This window comes from Trematomus bernacchii, unplaced genomic scaffold (assembly GCF_902827165.1).
Source record: "Trematomus bernacchii unplaced genomic scaffold, fTreBer1.1, whole genome shotgun sequence".
NCBI lineage: Eukaryota > Metazoa > Chordata > Actinopteri > Perciformes > Nototheniidae > Trematomus > Trematomus bernacchii.
In genome coordinates this window covers 748301-768709 of record NW_022987881.1, presented here as the reverse complement: position 1 = coordinate 768709, position 20409 = coordinate 748301, and the positions used below count along the sequence as shown (strand labels likewise).

Here is a 20409-nt window from a genome sequence, read left to right as displayed (position 1 = left end):
GTGTGTGTGGAGCACAAAGAAGAACCAAGTGCAAATAATACAAAATGAAATAAATAAAAGGTGCAATTGTACAGAATACTATGAATGCAAAATGAAGTCCCAGCTCTGTCCTTGTCTATTGTCTCCGTCTGAAACACATTGTGCTTTTATAATGATAATTAAAGCCTGTAATGTTATTTAATTTCTTCCTCAGGAGCTTCACGGCCTGGTGGTGCGGTTTCGAGAAGACGTGGTGGCGTTACGGACGTCAGCTGATCACATGGAGGAGAAGCTGAAGGCGGAGATTCTGTTCCTGAAGGAGCAGAACCAGGCGGAGCAATGTCTGAAGGAGAACCTGGAGGAGACGCTGCAGACGGAGATCGAGAGCTGCAAGGAGGAGATAGGTGAGGACGGTCTCTCATCACATGTACGGTAGATTTGAACACTTTTAAAGGATCAGTTCACCCATCTCTCTCTCTATCTCCATGCTAGGTTTATTATGTAATCAGTGGTGCAAATCAAAGTCCATTTACCCATGAATAGAGAGCCACAGTGACGCGTCCTAAAACCCGGAAGTAAACTCCGTCCGGTTCCTTCGACAAAAACGCAATGAGATTTCTCCATAGGATTTAGGAAAATAGGTGGAACTAAGGTCTGTGGTTGAGACACATTGAAGAGACGGGTCACGTTTTGTTCAGCCGGATAATCTCCACATGTCTACTCTACTTTTATAATTTTCGCTAGAAGCAAAATGCTAACGTTATGCTATAAAGGAACTACAGCAGGGTCGCTGCTTCAACGCCACGCCAACTTCAGATCCATATTCAAACATACAGATTCTAAATGGTAAGAGTTGAAGCGTTTGTTTGAACAGTTAGCAGGAGGCAGGGACTTGCTTTCAAGCAGAACAGGGCAAACTAATTTAGAGGAGTGTTCACGTGTTCGGCGTAATGACGTACAACGACCTCCACAACTTCTGTAGTCCTATTCAGCCACTTGGTAACAACCATCGTTTTTCAGACACGTGAACTCTTCAGAAATCACCAGGGGGGTCACTGCTGATGGATTTAATGTCCTAGAACAAAACGTGATCCGTCTCTTCAATGCGTCTCAACCACAGACCTTAGTTCAGATAGTTTCCTAAACCCTATGGAGAGATCCCATTGGCTCTGAGACGAGGGAACAGGAAGTGGTAACATGCTAACTTACGTCCAGGTTTTAGGACGCGTCACTGCACCTCTCTATTGTTTACTATTATAGTACTATTCTGACATACTTCACCATTTAATGCCTACTTCCCTGCAAATATAGTACTTTTGTCTCTAGGTGAGAACGTTTAATAAGCTTGCATCAGATACACGGTAGATACACTTCGTTTCAACACGTTTAAAGGATTAGTTCAGCCAAAAACTAACTTCTCTAAGAAAACGTGTTTTTTTATTTGATGGTGTTGAAGAGATGTTTTTATTGGGGTTGTATGAGTTACTTTTTTTAATCCATACTCAGTTTATTAATATAAGTATTGTTAGTAGTAAGTATTGTTTACACGAGTATTATTCTGACATACTTCACATACTCAAATATTTTTCTCCACTATATTTATTTATTGTTTTGATACTTTAATTACTTTTTGCCAACAAAAACACACTGTTATTCTATTGTGGTATCATTTTGTAATCAGGATATTGACATCTGTCATTTAAGACCTTAGTATTACCGCTTTTATTCAGAAAGACAAAAGAAAAACAGCAAAAAAAGGGTTTAAAATGTCCAAAAAAACTCTTGTTTAATTTCCTGTGCTCGTGCGAGGATAATCTTTAAATCTAATTTTGCTGGATTTTTGATAAAATATATGTATTTTGATTTCCATCTGTCCTTGCATGGATGAAACACTCTTGGATAAAACTGCAAAGGCACATTTAGAAGTTTTTTCTGACGTTTTATGACCTATTTTCGTTTGTCTGTTTGCGTTGATAAGATGTAATGACCCGGACGCTCCGCTGTCTTTAACGCGATGAAATACATATCTATGTTTTTCTTGCACCATAGAGAGCCTAGGGAAACTTGTACTGTATTCAATGTCAGTGAGTTTTGGGTGAACTGTTCCTTTAACTTCTGTGGGGATGTTTCCAACGTGAATATTTTTTACTTTCTGGATTATTTTTACATTTTCTTCTGTTTCTGCTTTTCCTTTCCGTTGATTACTTTCATTCAGACATCTTGGAAGGTACGAGAAACACTGTGTGTGTGTGTGTGTGTGTGTGTGTGTGTGTGTGTGTGTGTGTGTGTGTGTGTGTGTGTGTGTGTGTGTGTGTGTGTGTGTGTGTGTGTGTGTGTGTGTGTGTGTGTGTGTGTGTGTGTGTGTGTGTGTGTGTGTGTGTGTGTGTGTGTGTGTGTGTGTGTGTGTTGTGTGTGTGTGTGTGTGTGTGTGTGTGTGTGTGTGTGTGTGTGTGTGTGTGTGTGTGTGTGTGTGTGTGTGTGTGTGTGTGTGTGTGTGTGTGTGTGTGTGTGTGTGTGTGTGTGTGTGTGTGTGTGGTCTCTCTCACATGTTTTGAAGTGTTGGCAAAGATGTGTGTTTTTAAGAGACCACTTAAAGCGAATCAGATGTTAACGATCCTCTTAGTGATCGTCTCCTTTCCTCCGACAGCATCTTTCTCCAGCCTCAAGACGGAGATGGAGAGGATAAAGGTGGAGAAAGAAAAGGTAATGCATACATGCAGTAATACTTGGAACTTATATACACCTAAATGAAATTGCTCAGTCAATGCAGACAGCTGCCATTTTCTTTGTTTAATATTAAAGTGAGAGCGTGTCTTTTGCGTCCGACATGCAGTTACACAATACCCAATGCGCAAGGTACAAATGTGTGTTTTCAGATTGATCTGATCATTTGAATAAATTCAGTACTTGAGCTAATCTACTTAATTACTGTCCGACGCTGAAATTAGAACTTAATCAGTCGTGTTAATTTCGTCAGCTATTTTTTAATTTAGTTTTAGTCCTGTGTTAAATTTCCTTTTTAGTTTTAGTCATATTTAGTCACCTTCATCCTGTTTTTATTTAGTCAAGTTTTAGTCGACTAAAAGTCTGAGCATGTTAGTCTTATTTTAGTCGACTAAAATAGTAACCATTTTAGTCAAGTTTTAGTCGACTAAAAGTCTGAGCATTTTAGTCTTATTTTAGTCGAAGAAAACTAATTATTTTAGTCAACTTTTTGTCAATGAAAACTGTTGAGTCTTTTTTAGTCATCAGATTATATTGAACATTTCAGTCAAACTAGTCTAGGCAAAACCAACAATTTGTCATTTTAGTCAAACTTATTTCACAATAAGATTATATCTTGTCCTTATTTGATGAAAAACACAGATTGAATGATTAAGAATGCAGCTTTGCAGAGAGTGGTCAGGTTTGTGGTGTTTTACCTGTGTATGGCCACATTGCTTCCCTTCTGATAAAACAATGCATTCGTTTTGTTTCTCCGCCTCATTGCAGCGAAAATGGGCCCAAATATCACATCGTTTCTTTCTCCCAAGCAGTGGTGGCGTTAGACTTTTTCGTTGTCAGTCATTTTGACGGACAGGATCGTAACATTTCCGTCATAACCCATTATTACCCGTCGAGTCTGTACACAACTCGTCACTCACTCGCGCTGACGGGGACTGGGGGACGGGGGGGGGTATTCGGTTAACGCGACCACTGCTCCCAAGAAACACTGACTATCAGAGATGTAACGTTATCTTTGATAATATTTCGTCTCGTCACTTTTCGTCAACGATATTGCGTGATGATTTCGTTACAGTTATTGTTTACTGCCGTCGGTGCCGTCTCGTCATCGTCTCGTTTTAGTCATGGAAAAAAAGGTCGTTGGCGAACATGCTTCGTCATAGTTTTAGTCAAAGAAATTAACCCTATTAATCAGGGTATTGTTTTTAAACCAACATCATAATGTCCTAATAATTTGAACACTGTATTTATGTTTCATTTCTGCAAATCCAGGCTTTTAGAAAATATCCTGCAGATCAACATTTATTCAAGTATTGCACTTTAGAAGAAAATATACTTATTTAGTTAACTCTCATATTTTCTAGCTACTTTTTACATATTAAAACACATGGTATGATTTAAGGATATGATGCAGTACTGTACTACTAACTTTGCCAAACTGTTCAAACAAATCAAATCAAGTTTTATTTTATTTCAAATCAAATCAAGTTTTATTTATAAAGCACATTTAAAAGCGATTTTTGGTCGAGCCAAAGTGCTGTACATGTAATAAAAACACATTACTACAAATATAATTTTATTTAAAATGTTATGACATGTGTATGTTGTTCTTCATCAGTTGTTGGATGATACTATGGGGGAAAAGCCATTCTGCATACGGAGTACTTTTACTTTTGATACGTTAGCACTATTTTGCAGACAAAAACACAACTTCTGTGTGAGTCAAATCTGAATATGTAATATATATAAAAACATATATAACATAATAGAGCGCCTTTTAAGACCATAGTATTTCTACTCTTCCATAACACTACCTCTGGTCAAATGTATTATCTGCAGTACTTGGGTGTGTTTTTGATGTACTCTGTGGTTCCTGTAGTTCATTTTCTTTGTTTAATATTAAAGTGAGAGCGTATCTTTTACGTCAGATTTTCAGATTGATCTGCAAATGTCCCAAGAATCCACCAAGTATTTGAATAAGTTCAGTACTTGAGCTAATCTATTTAATTACTGTCCACTGCTAAAATTAGAAGTTAATCAGTCTATTGTTTTTAAACCAACACCATAATGTCCTAATAATTTGGATACTGTATTTGTGTTTAGTTTCAGCACATACTACAAAACGTGTATTTATTATAATGTGAACTTTCCGAATTCCAATTTGATGCTACTTATATTTCTACGTTACTACATTTCTAAGGCATATATTGTGTGTTTTACTCAACTACACTTATTTAACACACTGCAGTATTCTGTGTATTATTGATGTACTCTGTGGTTCCTGTAGTTTGAGAGGAGTCTGTCGGAGAAGACGGAGACTCTGGAGAACCTTCAGGGTCTGAGGATCAGTCTGGAACGGCAGCTCAGAGAACTCTCCACTGCAAAGGTCATTGACACACACTCACCTGCACACCTCACACACCAAAGTCACCTGAAACAGTGTGTGTGTGGAAACGTGAGCCTCCTGGAGCAGTTGGCATCTTGCATGGCATGAATGGAGTGTGAATGAAAAGCTCTTTAAGGAGTCGTAAAGACAGGATGAAGCCTCTTCATAACGTCATTTACCATTTAAAGGAGACCAGGTCGGCAGATACTTCAGAGCCATGATGTTGTAAATGTTATGATGGCTGCTTTAATTAGTCGTACATGCTTGTTTAAACTTAAAAATACGTAGTTGGTGTGAAGTTGAGCAAATAAATAGGGCTGTGCAATAAATATATTAGCAATTTGTAAACTTTCTTGTGATACAAAATCATTAATTCAACCAGTAAAGATACATCACATTTTAAAGGTCACCTATTATGCAAAATCCACTTCCTCATGTCTCTTCTTCATCAACATGTGTCCCCTCTTCTTCATGTCTCTTCTTCATCAACATGTGTCCCCTCTTCTTCATGTCTCTTCTACATCAACATGTGTCCCCTCTTCTCCATGTCTCTTCTACATCAACATGTGTCCCCTCTTCTTCATGTCTCTTCTACATCAACATGTGTCCCCTCTTCTTCATGTCTCTTCTACATCAACATGTGTCCCCTCTTCTTCATGTCTCTTCTACATCAACATGTGTCCCCTCTTCTCCATGTCTCTTCTACATCAACATGTGTCCCCTCTTCTTCATGTCTCTTCTTCATCAACATGTGTCCCCTCTTCTCCATGTCTCTTCTTCATCACCATGTGTCCCCTCTTCTTCATGTCTCTTCTACATCAACATGTGTCCCCTCTTCTTCATGTCTCTTCTACATCAACATGTGTCCCCTCTTCTTCATGTCTCTTCTACATCAACATGTGTCCCCTCTTCTTCATGTCTCTTCTACATCAACATGTGTCCCCTCTTCTTCATGTCTCTTCTACATCAACATGTGTCCCCTCTTCTTCATGTCTCTTCTTCATCAACATGTGTCCCCTCTGTGTAAAGAGACTCTGAAAGTTTCAGGAACAAAGATTCTCTCTCTTTTTGATCCATTTCTATAAAAACCTCTCCAAAGATTTTGCCCACTTTATGATGTCATAACGATGTTTTGTCTTGTGTAACCATTAGCCAATCAGCAACCAAGGTAACCCCCCCCCCCCCCCTTATCACCTGAATCTCCTCCTAGAGCACCATTGAGTTCTTTGTAACCAAATGTCTCTCAGAGGGGCGTGGGGAGGGGCTCCTTATTTTCATCTAAAGTAACAGACAGAGAATCAGCACTTTGGAAACAGGGCTGAAACAGAGGGGATTATGGGTAATGCTGCAATGATCTGTTTGGTGTTTCAGCCAATCAGAGACAGGCTCTGTATATATCTGAGACCGTTGACCTTAGTTGTGTTGACTTCCTGCAGAGTGCGCTCCAGGCTCAGGCGATGGATGAGAAGGACAAAGCTCAGCGGCTGCAGACGGAGCTGGACGTCAGTGAGCAGGTTCAGAAGGACTTCGTCAAACTCTCTCAGACTCTTCAGGTGAGAGAGAGGAGTGTTTAGAATAGAATAGAATTGGACACATGTTCATGCACACAGCGCACACACAGTGACATTTGTTCTCTGCTTTTTACCCATCCTAGTACCATGAGAGTGTTTAAGAGATGAGGACAAACAACAAAATAAAGATAACTGTAAATGTATGAACCATGTACACCAAGACACATTCCTCTTATGTGGTAACCTACTTGGCGATAAACATCATTCTGAATGTTTATTCCACTTGTTAGAGGAAACCATAGCATGCATCCTTGGATAAATGTGGGAAAACGACACTAAATAGAAATTATTTTGACAATTTTTTAGTCAGTATTACAAACTAGAACTGTGATATAAGGCGGGACAAAACATTTTGATTGTGTTTTTGAGTTTTAAATGGATTATAATGAGTTGTTTGAGGCGCTCTGCAGGTTCAGCTGGAGCTTCTTTGAGTGCATTTCAAACTCAGGACTTTCATTTGTAAAAGTGATTTTCACATTGTGTTAAAACTACTTTTGTGGCTGATTCCAAACACAGCTTAAATGTTTTAGTTTTGTAGTTTGTATACAGAGATTTCAATTTGTAAAAGCAGGCGAGAAGGAAATAAACGCTCTGATCCGAAGCCTTAGAATAACAGAGGAAACGGGAGACATGCCAAAGGGATAATCGTTTCAAAATAAATAATGAAAAATAAAGAATTGTTGTGTTTTAATTGAGTAATATTGAGTTGTTTGTGGCGCTCTGCAGGTTCAGCTGGAGCTTCTTTGAGTGCATTTTGCTGATCTTTACTTTCACTTTAGAAAAACTCAGGATTTTTGTTTGTAAAATAGTGTTTTCACACCGTGTTAAAACTACTTTTCCACCTCGAGTCTGTGAGCTTAAATGGGTTTGGTTTTTCAGTTTTCAATGAGTAAAAGCAGGAGAGTGAAACAAAATTGATCATGAGACAAAGTGGGGATATGTGAACGCTCTGATCCGAAGCCTTAGGCGCTGTTTACACGAGAACGCAAACGGGTTGTATCCGCTACTTTTCTCTTTCGTATAGCCCGTTCGTTCACACGAGGCCGTAACGGAAACGCGGAAACGGACCCCGCAAACGATAACGGGTCCCAAGGTGGATAGATCTGCAACCGGAACGCTCTGGGGGCCAAACGGCTCAGTGTGTACGTCCTATACCAGGGGTCGGCAACCTTTTTGATATGAAGTGCCATTCAAAAAAACATTTTTTTATCAGCGTGCCGACGATCGTGAATTATCAAGGGGGGCGGGGGGTGAAGAGCTCGACGCTCGTGAACTGTCAACAGGAGGGCGGGGGAGCCTCGCTGCGGGGAAGCAGTGTGTGGACCTGTTAATGGGGCTCATTCACTGGCGCTTCCACAAACAACAACCAACATAATTGTTACATTCAAATGAAGTACATTATTCAAGTTTACATTAACTTTGGATAATAACACGGGAGAAATGAGCTGAAGCGCTCTCTTTTCCTCTCTCCCCCTCTCTCTCTCTCCTGACATCCTGTCAGTATCTCATGCAGCTCATTGATCCAGTAATGAGTGACAGTGAAGAATACATATATTTATAACTAGTTCCAGAGGTAGATAAAATAGCTAAGTGTGTTATGGCGCATTTCCACTACACGGCCTCGCTCGGCCCCGCTCGGTATGGCTAGGCCTCGTTAGGACTGGCTCACTTTATGGCGCATTTCCATTACAGTTTAGGAACTGGGGTAGTAACTATAGTAACGCAGTGTAGGCGGAGCCGTGACGTCATCTTCAATGAGAACCCCAGAAAAACAACACAGCCGTTAGCTGTTAGCACTCAGAGCTCACAGCTCCTTATATATGTTCAGAAACTAGACAAAAGTTAAACAAGTACAAACCACAGACTGCCTGTGTCATGGTGAATACAGTCGCTGCTTTATTTATGTCTGTATAGGCCGTTGTTGTGAGTGTGGACGGTCGGAGGATATACTGCGTTAGCTTAGCCAATCTCCATTCAGAAAACACGCATTTTAAAAGGTTTTTCGCCTGCCGTCTGTCTGCAGACTTGACAAAGCATTAATTCATGGTTTTTACTAACCGGTATCAGTATGTTGTTACTTCGGCATCATTTTGAAACGTGTATTACAATTAAATCACGGTCAAATATGTCCATCTTGTTGTAGTTGTAGCCCCCTTGCCAGCGATGCTCTCTCTAGTTTAGCATACTCAGCCCGACTCAGCCTCGTTGTCTCTGGCCCTAGACCCACGATTTTATGAGGCCAGAAAAACTGTGAATTAGGACCCGCTAGCCGGTACTAGGCCAAGTGGAAACGCAACCAAAAACGGGCCGCTGACGTCACAGCTCTCTTAAACCGTGCTCCGCGCTGTAGTGGAGACGCGCCATTAGGGTCTAACTCTTGTGTGTTCTGCTCCGCTCACCGGTCCGTCACAGCGGGTGGAGCTGCAGGATTTCTGCTTCACACACGTTGCACCGCTATTTTATTGTCATTTTCGGACACCTTAAAATACTGCCAGACTGGTGAAGCCATTTTGGCGAGCTTGTTTTGCCGCACACAGAGAAAAGTGTCATGTATTTTACGTCTCGCGATCGAGAGCACCGATCGATCGGCAGAGAGTGAGTATCGGCCGATATTGATCGCCACGCAAAAACTGCGGTATTTTTACAGCTCCTTATGGGTACTGCAATTTGTGAAGTGCTTTCCTCTGTGGTGAAACGATCAGCACTGCATTACGGAGGAAAGCGACAGAAAGTCGCCTGGAGCTAAACAGAGTGGGGCTGCGTTGCGTGCATGGCTTCCTTCTGCAGGTAACGGGGAGACGCGCTCTGGCGGCGGTCTCGTTCAGGATCCGAAAATACAATTTAAATATTTTGCACACTTATTCCACTTATTCCTAGTGTGCCACTGGTTACGGTGCCGCGTGCCAATGGTGGCACGCGTGCCAGGGGTTGCCGACCCCTGCCCTATACGATTATTTCCTGATAACGATGAAGCCATAGCCCCGCCTCTCCCCACCTCTGCTGCTCACTGCTGTAGCATGATCAGTAGCTACTGTCAGTAGCTACTGATCATGCTACAGATGTTAGTGCAAAATCTACAGGTCCTCTACCACAACCATCAGCAACAAGTGGACATGGAGAACTAGTTCATGTTGCTAAATCCACCGCGGGGCATAAACAGAAGGGCAACCATGGCAACCATGCTCCGGGGTCTTCTTCGCTGCTTTTGGTGTATTTTGTGGCGCCACTTACAGGCCCGGCATATGTACTACAGTGTCTCCAGCGCTCCCGAGCGGTCTTGTGTGAACAGAAGACTTTTTTGATATCGTATTCGGTTCGTTTGCGTTTCGTATGCGTTTGCGTTTGCGTGTAAATGGGGCCTTAGAATAACAGAGTAAACAGGAGACATACCAAAGGGATAATCAAAGGGAATTGTTGTGTTTTAATTGAATAAAACTGAGTTATCTGTGCGTTTCTGCAGGTTCAGCTGGAGCGAATACGACAGGCGGACTCTTTGCAGCGAATCAAAGTCATCCTCAACGACACCAACTTGACTGACATCAACCAGCTTCCAGACACATGATGACACTGACAGGAAACTGCTTCAGCTTCATTCCCCCTCCTCATCCTCCTCCTCCTCCTCCTCCTGCCCCCTAACCACCACAGAAGAAGAGTTGTGGAGGGACTAAAGGAGCCTTTTTCTTGTGTACAGAGCACACTGCGGATAATAGAATAATGAAGAAGAACACTACTACTACTAAAACAAGAAAAATGTAAATAAGTAAATGTGTGATTGTTGACGGAGGGGTCTCCCTGTGTCTCGTTTCTACTGTAGATATATATTTCCGTCTGTGTTAGCTCAACCAAAAAAGGTTTGTCGTCGTCTAAAAGCACTTTTCATCGTCTCTTTCCAGGTCAATTTAGACGAAAATTGGATGCATACATTTTCCTCGTCCTTGCTTCCCTTTTCCACTCGCTTCCTCTTTTCCTTTCCACTGTTTTTGTTCTGTGACATTTTCCCTCCTTGTTTTGGCTCATTCTCGCCCTGTGACAAAGACACGATGAAGGACACTCATGGGAAACACTTGCACATAATTTAACTGAGAACAGGATTTCGGCAACACCCTTCATCCTCTCCTCACATCTGACATTTTTTAAAAGCTGCTCAAACACAGTGAAGAAATATCCATGTCCTGTTTCAAAGATTTATTTTCCACCCTTCTTGAAAATCATGAAGACACAGAGGAAGTGTAAAGTGGGTTTTATACCGCGTTTCGCTCCTTTTGATTGGTTCCTTTATTTGAGTTCCTTAGCGTAATTTAAATGAGCAATTAGCTGCTCATTCAAAGACACTTAAAAGAGGGAGAATTCAGTGGGTAAAATCCCAACAAAATTCATATAACTTTTCGTATTAATGATGTGTCTCCAAGGTTAATTAATCACCACTTTGAGGCTACAAATGGGTTTCATTTCAACACTTTTAAAGCTGGGTTATGCAGAGTTTCTTTTACCGTTATTGTGTAATAAATAATCCACAATAACCTCTCAGCATATTGTAATTCAAGCTTTATTTGAAAATCAGACTCCTGCTGTTTTCAGGGTTTATCAAATCTAGCCTGCGACCAATTATCCAATCACACATCATTTCAGAGAGAAAGCATTCCTATTGGCTGTTCAACAAAAGTAGACGTGCATGCATGGTGAGTTCAGAAGTTAAACGCCTGATACAAAGGAGGAAAGTCCTGCAGAATAAGTGGCTTTTTTTATGCATTGGCAACGACACTGCAAAGAAACCCCGAAACAAGAAGCTGTTTAATATCAGGGAAGCGTTTCAGAGAAAGTGAGAAACCTGGCACGCTTTGCAGATAGCTTTATTCTTGAATCATAGCGTGTTATTCCCAAAGGGCTTGACAGATGGAGGGCTGTACGTTCAATGTTTGCCTCTCCAGAAAACTGCCTTCCCTGGGCTAAGACTTGAAGGAGAATGTGCTCAAAATATGATGAATTCTTGCCAAATAATGCAAGAACAAATCTGCCTACTCCAGCTTTAAAGTGTCAGGGTGTTAGAAAGCAAACCAAGACTGATCTGTGATTGATGTATTATTAAAACAGACAACTGTATTCTTAAGACTTTGCAATCAGAAAGTTCTTAAATTAAAATACGCGGATCTTTCTGTAACTTTTCTGGACAAAAAAATCTGCATTGCGAAAACAAACCAGGTTGTACGACGTGGTTACACTTTACCCAAAGACGTCTAACTCAAAAGAAAATAATAGTTTTTCTCGTAACATAAACAAATCTTACAAATGGACATTTTCAGATGTTAAATTCACATCGATTTTACAGTGAAAATAAGTACTTCACACCTCGACACAAAAGCCGTAAAAAGTGTGTGTTTTCCTTAAATTGCAATAATAATAACCCTCAGATGTAAGTGTATTTCAGACGCTTTCAGACGTTCTGTTTCTAATGAAGCATCCTAAGGCTTTTACCCAAACTTAAATTGACAAATTGTGCTTTTTAATTAACCATATTTAATCAAGGCAGTTTAACTAAAAATACGGATTTTAAAACTCCAAGATTACACATGAAATCTGTGTGTTTTGGGGTGTTAAACAGCAGGAGTCTCATTGCCCCTTAATAAGACATTGAATGATTTTGAATTGGTCTAAGGAAGTGGAGGTTTTTTTTGTGGCATATTTGACAATTATTATTTCCCGACGCAAGAGGTGGCAGCTGCTGCAGTTTTAAAATATTAAGAGAAAATATAAAGAAATACAGACTTCTGGAGCTGAAGAAAGTGGAAAATGACTAGTTTTAACAACATTCTTGATGTTCAAACATGCAGACAGAAAAGTAGGATTTCACCAATTAACTAAATTCAATTGTTTTTGTTTTGTTCCCAGCAGTCTGCTTTGAATACAGACGGTCCCTCGATGTTACTTTAAATGGTTAAAACGGCACTAATGAACTTCTATTGAAAACAAATCATCCTGAAGTGATAAAGGGGGACTTCTCTCTGCATTGTGATTAAAACAATATCCATATAATCACGCAGCTTTTAGGACATGTTGATTACCGTTTTCCTTTGTTGACGTGCATGTATTACATTTCCTTCATGTTGTCTATACTGTAGATATCTGACGTTGATATTTATGAATGATCCAGAAATATCAAGTTGCACTGACAGAAATACCGTGTGTCTGATTGTGAGCGGAGAAATGGTGAAAGTAGATAATATTCATGATGTGTTTCTTCTCTGAAAAGGCCTTATTGCATTACGGCTTGGTGTGTTTGTGACATTTAAAACCCTCTAATTTAACGTTTGTCTCTTTACAGTAACTCATTTTACTCGTGGCCCATATGGCGTTAATATGAAGATTCATCACCGCAGACATTCACTGATTTGTATTCAATAATCTCTGATCTAACACTGCTGGATTATATGAAAACATGTACGTTAAATCCCCAAGATTATGGAGTAAATGTTGAAAAGTTAGATGGATGTTTGAATTTGTCTGAAAGCTCAAACTGCAGCGATTACTACTTGGTTTTTAGCGTTTAAATCAGGGGTGTCAAACTCAAGGCCCGGGGGCCAAATCCGGCCCGTGACTTCATTTTCTGTGGCCCCACAAGAGCTTGCAAAGAATAATACGTTTATTATATGGTTACAGGCCGATTTACAGAAGCACGTTGCCCATAAACTACATGTCCCACAATGCATCTCAAATTTGACTTTTTTTCTCAGAATTTGACTTTTTTTCTTCTAAATATTCTTTTTTTCTTAGAATTGTTTGTAAATGTTACTTTTTTTTCAAAATGTCACTTCTTTAAAAAACAAAATGCACTTATTTCTTTTTAAATTTCACTTGTTTTTTTTTATTTTGACTTTTTTTCCAGAATTTGGCTTTTCTTTTAAAATCATTTTGTGACATTCTCACTGAAGAGACTTGCAATTATTTGCCCTAGACTTCTGCTTTCAGACGTAGTTAATTATGAAGTTATTACCTTATCCGATAATAATCCAATGCAGAGGAAAATAATGTAATATAATACATTATTTTATATATATGATATATTTATATATGTATTTTTATATAGTCTTAAAGTTACAACCGGCCCTTTGAGTGCAGCCATAACGCTGATGTGGCCCGCGATGAAATTGAGTTTGACTCCCCTGGTTTAAATAATTAAAAATGACACTCAGCTTAATTATGAGGTATACATACAGTACGTGGTTTAGGTGAGTTTGAATTGTGAGCAAATCAGATTTTTGTTGTGTTTTAAGCAATGTTTGATTTACATCATATGACAAATGCAAACTTCAATTTCCCTACCATAACATAAATGTAACGTAGTCAGTTCATGAAGACATAATCATGCAAATCGTTTATTTTAAATATCAGTGTTTGTACTTAAAGAACCAGAAAAAGATCTTTGTATTCTGTGTTTGCACTTTACTGTTAAATGTACATTTTTCGCTCAATATTAACCACTTATTTCTGATTGAAAGTGCACAGTTTGAGCTTTCAGATGCAGCTTTTATCATTCCACTTAAAGCATTGTTATCATGTTTTACATTGTAATATCTGTACGAGGGTTAGACAAATGAAATGGCATCCAGTCTAAAATAAAACACTCCTGATCCAGATCTCTGTTCTTTTAATTGATAATAAATCAGCAGCTACAGGAATCTAAAATGCACATAGAGTCTATGTGCATGGGTTTCAGTAAAGATGTCAACTGTTTTGACAACAACAAGAATACATCTTCTAAACCAGGGGAGTCAAACTCAATTTCATCGCGGGCCACATCAGCATTATGGCTGCACTCAAAGGGCCGGTTGTAACTTCAAGACTATATAAAAATAATGTATTATATTACATTATTTTCCTCTGCATTGGATTATTATCGGATAATGTAATAACTTCATAATTAACTACGTCTGAAAGCAGAAGTCTAGGGGAAATAATTGCAAGTCTCTTCAGTGAGAATGTCACAAAATGATTTAAAAAGAAAAGCCAAATTCTGGAAAAAAAAGTTTAAAAAAAAAAGTCAAATTTGAGATGCATTGTGGGGCATGTAGTTTATGGGCAACGTGCTTCTTTAAATCGCCATGTAACCGTATAATAAACATATTATATTCTTTCAGAGCTCTTGTGGGGCCACAGAAAATGAAGTCGCGGGCCGGATTTGGCCCCCGGGCCTTGAGTTTGACACCCCTGATCTAAAGACTTGAATATTTGTAATTTTCTGAGGCTTTCATGCCTTTACAAATTGTCAAATTCCCTGCTGCATATTGGCTGTTATTTTTCTGTTTACATTACATGCATCTGTTACGTTCCCTAATAGTCTAGGGTTTTAAAGAGAAGAGATTTTTTTTTAATGACTCAAAACAAAGAGGGCTCACCAGACAATTTACAAAACAAAGCAAACTATAGAACAGCTTCCTTACCTATTCACATCTAATTACTGTACCACGTCTCACACAGAGAGAACACACAGTCTGCTCAGGTAGTAACACACTGACGTCCAGCAGCTCAGAAGGGGAAGAGAGGCTGCAGGTTTATCACTGTGAAATAATCAAATAAGCCCTTATCTTACTATACAATGCAGGTGACCGCTGTAATAGCCTTTTAAAGAAATGTGAGGATGTACATAAAGACACAAACTATATAATATATGATATGATTTTTTTATATATTTGACATTTTTAATTTTATCTTATTTATTAAACTTTAATTTTTTATTTATTTTTTATTGCTATTTATGTATTATTTTTTACGCTTATTATTATTTTTTTACATTTTATTATTGACTATTTATTGTATTACTTTATCTATTTTAGAATTCAGATGGCAGCTGTAATAGCTCTATTCAGCCTCCAGGGGGCATCCTCCTCATTAACAACTTCGAACCCCGCCGACAAAACTTCCCACGAAGAAGAAAAACGATTCAGGGTGGAGGAAAAAAAAACAGCAGAGGAACTCCTCCTGTTTACAACAACATAATGGAGACAAAATGGTCAAATATGAGCTGCAGGCGGGTTTTATTAACTGGATTTACGCTATGTATTGTATTAGGTGAGTGCTGAAGCCCATCTTGGGTTATATTTGAATTTGGATGTGTTTGATTTTAGCCTCTTTATTTAAGGTGGGACACCAGGTTAGCTAGCTAGCGTTGTTTCATGTACAGCAGCACCTAAAACCTAACATTTCCTACTAATTAATGCACCTTTGTTCACCTTTTATTGCTAGAGACGAGATTTAACACTGCCGAAAACATCCATAAAGGGATTTTAAGCTACACTTAAACGCACACACCTATTGGTAAATGTTAGGTTATATAATTAAGGTTAATCGTTAAATGCACTATAATTTAAACGAGATTTGGTGAATAGTGTTTACCTCTTGTGGCTATAGACGATATTAAACCAAGCCGAAAACATCTTTATAAGGAGTCTTTTCTCTATACATGCTTTTATACTAATTGGTTACATGTAAAGGTTATTTAACTAAGGTTAAAAGATAAATCCACTATAATTTAAGGGGGATTTGGTGTAGAGTGGTAATTAATGCACCTTTGTTCTCCTTTATTTAACACTGCCGAAAACATGTATCCAGTGTGTTAAAGCTACTTAATCGTGTACACCTATTGGTAACATGTAAAGGTTATTTAATTAAGGTTAATAGTTACATTTACTATGATTTGAGTGAGATTTAGTAAAGAGTGGTGGCTACCCCTCTAAACTCTTCTTACTAATTAATGCACCTTTCTTCACTTCCTGTTGCTAGAGATGATAATTAACAATGCCGGAATCATCTATATATACAGTATTAGCTACATCTATGCTTGTACACCTATTGGTACATGTATAGGGTATTTAATTGAAGTTTATAGTTAAATTCACTATCATTTGAATGAGGTTTGGTTCAGAGTGGTAGCTACCGCCCTTGCTATAGTCACGTTCTATGGGAGGTAACGGTGTGATCTCAGCGGTAAACAGGTCTTCACCCATGTCTTCACAGTCATATTTACCTAAATTACGGGATTATTTCTGTGTTTTTAATATGCCGAATTGTAAAGTGACTTCTCATAATACAGACAAAGTTCAAACATGTGTGCTATCATGTAAGTTTCTTTGATGATACACACAGACACATTAAAGTGCCATGTTTGTGAATAATGGTGTCGTTAGGCGTGGGGCTCTTCGGTGAGGTCACTACGTGTCGCCCCAGGGTTTACTAGTTTAGAGGTGGAAGAAGTACTCAGATCTTGTACTTATAAGTAAAAGTACAAATACTATGGTCTCAAAAAGAATCCATTATAAGTTAAAGTCTTGTTACAAAATGTTGCATGAGTAAAAGTACAAAGGTATTAGCTTTAAAGTACAAAAAGCTAAAGTACTCATTCTGCACAATGGCCAGAATAATATAAAGTACAGAAGTATTTTAAGCTAAGTGTACTTTAGGTATCAAAAGTAATAAGAATGGATCTTTTCACAGTATTATATTATTATGTTTATTATATTATCCAGTTCTTTATACATGTAAGAGCTTTTAAGTAATGTAGTTTGTCAATGTGGAGCAATCTAGATACTTGAAATACACGGTAGAGTCGTTATACAGTACTGCATTATACCATATCAGCAAATGATGTGTTTGTTATGTACAAAGTAAATAGTAACTATGATTGTTAGATTACATTTAGTGTAGTAAAAAGTACAATATTTGCATTGCAATGTATTGGAGTAGAAGTATCTAAGTAGCATTACATGGAAATACTCAAGTAAAGAACACACAACATGTCAAAATAGTACTTTAGTGCAATACTTAAGTAAATGTACTTCGCTAACATCCACCACTTAGCTCACTATTTACACTATTTTCCGTCATTTTCACTATAAAATACCCTTATGTTCAGCACGAACTAATTGTTATTTTGATTGTATTTAGATAAGATGTACCGCTTCAGCTCTTAGCGTCCAACAACATAAGATAACATCTAATTTCCTTGTTGGCCAACCTTTTCCTGACCCAGATTGTAAAGCTACCGTCATAAATGCAAAATATACAGTAAATGCAGCAAACCTGTTGTCCACAAATCTACTTTAAATGTTCGCACAATAAAGGCTTCTGTCTCTAAACTACGTGTAAATACACCACAAAGGTTTTTGGCTTCCAAAACTCTCAGCTGATCTTTAATAAATGGTGTTTTTGCATAAAAATAGACATGTTTTACCCCTAGTTATCATTCTGATCCTTACTTAGATTAGACTGAGGAAGGATCTGGTAATATAGGCATATTGGGCATTAATGCATCTAATGTTTAACAACGTAATATCCTCATTAAGTCAAGTCTGTTTATTTATATTGCACAATTAAAGACAACTAGGGTTAACTAATGCAATATTTCAAAATGATTGTTATTTGGCTGCTATTCTACATTAGAGATAATGACCGTTGGACTAGACTACAAGACTATTGGCCAAGACCAAGTCGTATTTATCTTTTAAAGACCTAGAAAGGGTTATTAACGCCTTTGTTACCTCGAGACTGGACTATTGCAACGCTCTGTATGTGGGTATGGACCAGGCCTCAATTAAACGCCTGCAGCTAGTTCAGAGCGCAGCTGCACGTCTTCTGACTGGCCACAAAAAGCTGCTGGTAGTGCCCAAGACCAGGCTCAAACCCCGAGGGCACAGAGCCTTCTCAGCAGCTGGCCCTAGGCTCTGGAACACTCTGCCCCTCCATGTGAGGTCGGCCCAGACCCTAGGGGTTTTTAAATCATCACTAAAAACACACTTCTTCTCTCTGGCCTTCTAGTTAGAGCGGAGCACGACACCTGACTATTCCCTGTGTTTTTGTTTTTTATATTTCTGTTAGAAATTATTGTCTTTTATTGTGATTGTAGTGAAGTTACATGTACAGCACTTTGGCTCGACCAAAAATCGCTTTTAAATGTGCTATATAAATAAAACTTGATTTGATTTGATAATTAAAAACAGCTGCGTTGATACTGAAAACCGTGCAGGCTGACTGTTCTTCACACAGACAAATTGAGAAGGAATCTATAAAGAAATGAAACTATAGACAAAAGGGATAATGGTGCTGTTATAAAATCACATTTGTTCACATCCTTAGTAGCTCTGGGTTGGGACGACATCATTATACAAGGTTTATATTACTGTGAGTGTGTGAGTCTGCTCTTTTCAACCATCATTTGAAACTCTATATAAGACTGTGAGAAGAGACTGGGAATACTTTGTTTAAGCAGATGATAAAAGTCCAAGTAAAGGTCCTATTTAACACTAGACTCAACAGCTTTAAAGTTGGATATCGTAACGTTTTATACACACGCACGTTTCTTTACACATTTCTGAATATTACACAATACAGCCATTTGAAATAATGCAAAGTAACTTCCTGATTTGTTTAGAGAAGTGCTTAAAATCTCCGACTAATAGAAGCTTGACTGGCCAAAAAACCGCACAGGTCCGTTTCATATTGGGACATTATCTCCAACCAGATGCTGACGGAGCCGTTTCTTCTGTTTTTAAATCATATAGTACTTCCTGCTAGGGTCTGGTTCTCTGTCAGTGTGCATTAGTGCAATATCTGTTCAAAAAGGGCAGAAGACAGGAAGTATCTGAACTCTCTGTTTTACTAACAGATTATCTTATTTGTGAGAAAATTAGAACGTTGTGTGCGTTTGTTTGTCGAAGTAGTGACTTGTTTTTTTAAAAATGTACAATCGTAAATCTGTTCAGCTTAGTGCGCTGTCAAAGATTTCTCATTCAGAGGTTAGTGTTATGAATTATTAATCCGTCAACTATCCAGCACTTAACGCTTTCAAACCACGTTATGTGAGGAAACGTTTTTTTCTATTTTCTGCATCCTGACTTTTGGCAAAATTGTAAAGAATTAGATCTGGATTTGTTCTTTCAAATCACACAGAGCCTTTAAGTTGTCTTTGGGTGGAATAATGAGTTATCCAAGCATTTGAATTGATCATTGCAACAGTCAAATGAGTAGAATATTAGATCAGGGTGTTTTCTAAATCAGGTAACAGAGGCGCTGCGCCCTCTTACTCTCGGTGTAAATGTTAAAGTGATGCCTTGCTCAAGGGCACCACGGCAGGGCAGGAGGTGAACTGGGACCTCTCCAAGTAGCAGTCCACACTCCATATTTTAGGTCTGGTCTGGGACTTGAACCGGCGACCCTACAGCTCCCAGTCCACGCCCCGACTGACTGACTAATGGCGCATTTCCAGTAGCGTGGAGCACGGTTTAAGCGTGCCGTGCCCGGCCATTTTTGGTTGCGTTTCCACTAGGGGTAGTTCCGGCTAGCGGGTACTTTTTCACAGTTTTTCTGGCTCTCCAAAATTGAGGTTCTTTCCGGGCCAACAACCAGGCTGCTAAACTAGTGAGAGAACCGCTGACAACTACAACAAGATGAACATATTTGACCGTGATTTAATTGTAATACACGTTTCAACATGATGCCGAAGTAACAACATACTGATACCGGTTAGTAAAAACCATGAATTAATGCTTTGTCAAGTCTGCAGACAGACGGCAGGCGAAACACCTTTTAAAATGCGTGCTTTCTGAATGGAGATCGGCTAAGCTAACGCAGTATATGCTCCGACCGTCCACACTCACAACAACGGCCTATACAGACATAAATAAACCAGCGACTGTATTCACCATGACACAGGCAGTCTGTGGTTTGTGAGCTCTGAGGGCTAACAGCTAACGGCTGATGTTG

General features: G+C 38.9%; 2 protein-coding genes across 2 annotated transcripts in view; both read left to right on the top strand.

Moving 5' to 3' along the window:
* The window catches only part of rabep1 (rabaptin, RAB GTPase binding effector protein 1), a gene marked incomplete at its 5' end in the record, with an annotated part of 33083 nt that extends 20121 nt beyond the window's left edge, over positions 1-12962 (top strand). The window contains 5 exon segments of the mRNA XM_034114154.1: positions 194-383; positions 2627-2682; positions 4991-5089; positions 6526-6642; positions 10121-12962. Of these exon segments, the coding sequence (XP_033970045.1) occupies positions 194-383; positions 2627-2682; positions 4991-5089; positions 6526-6642; positions 10121-10222 (564 nt within the window).
* Positions 12963-15586: 2624 nt separating this feature from the next.
* The window catches only part of mpzl1l (myelin protein zero-like 1 like), a 33109-nt gene continuing 28286 nt past the window's right edge, over positions 15587-20409 (top strand). Inside the window, exon 1 of the mRNA XM_034114147.1 lies at positions 15587-15723. Coding sequence (XP_033970038.1) covers positions 15651-15723 — 73 coding nt within the window. The 5' untranslated portion in view covers positions 15587-15650. The remainder of the gene's footprint in view (positions 15724-20409) is intronic.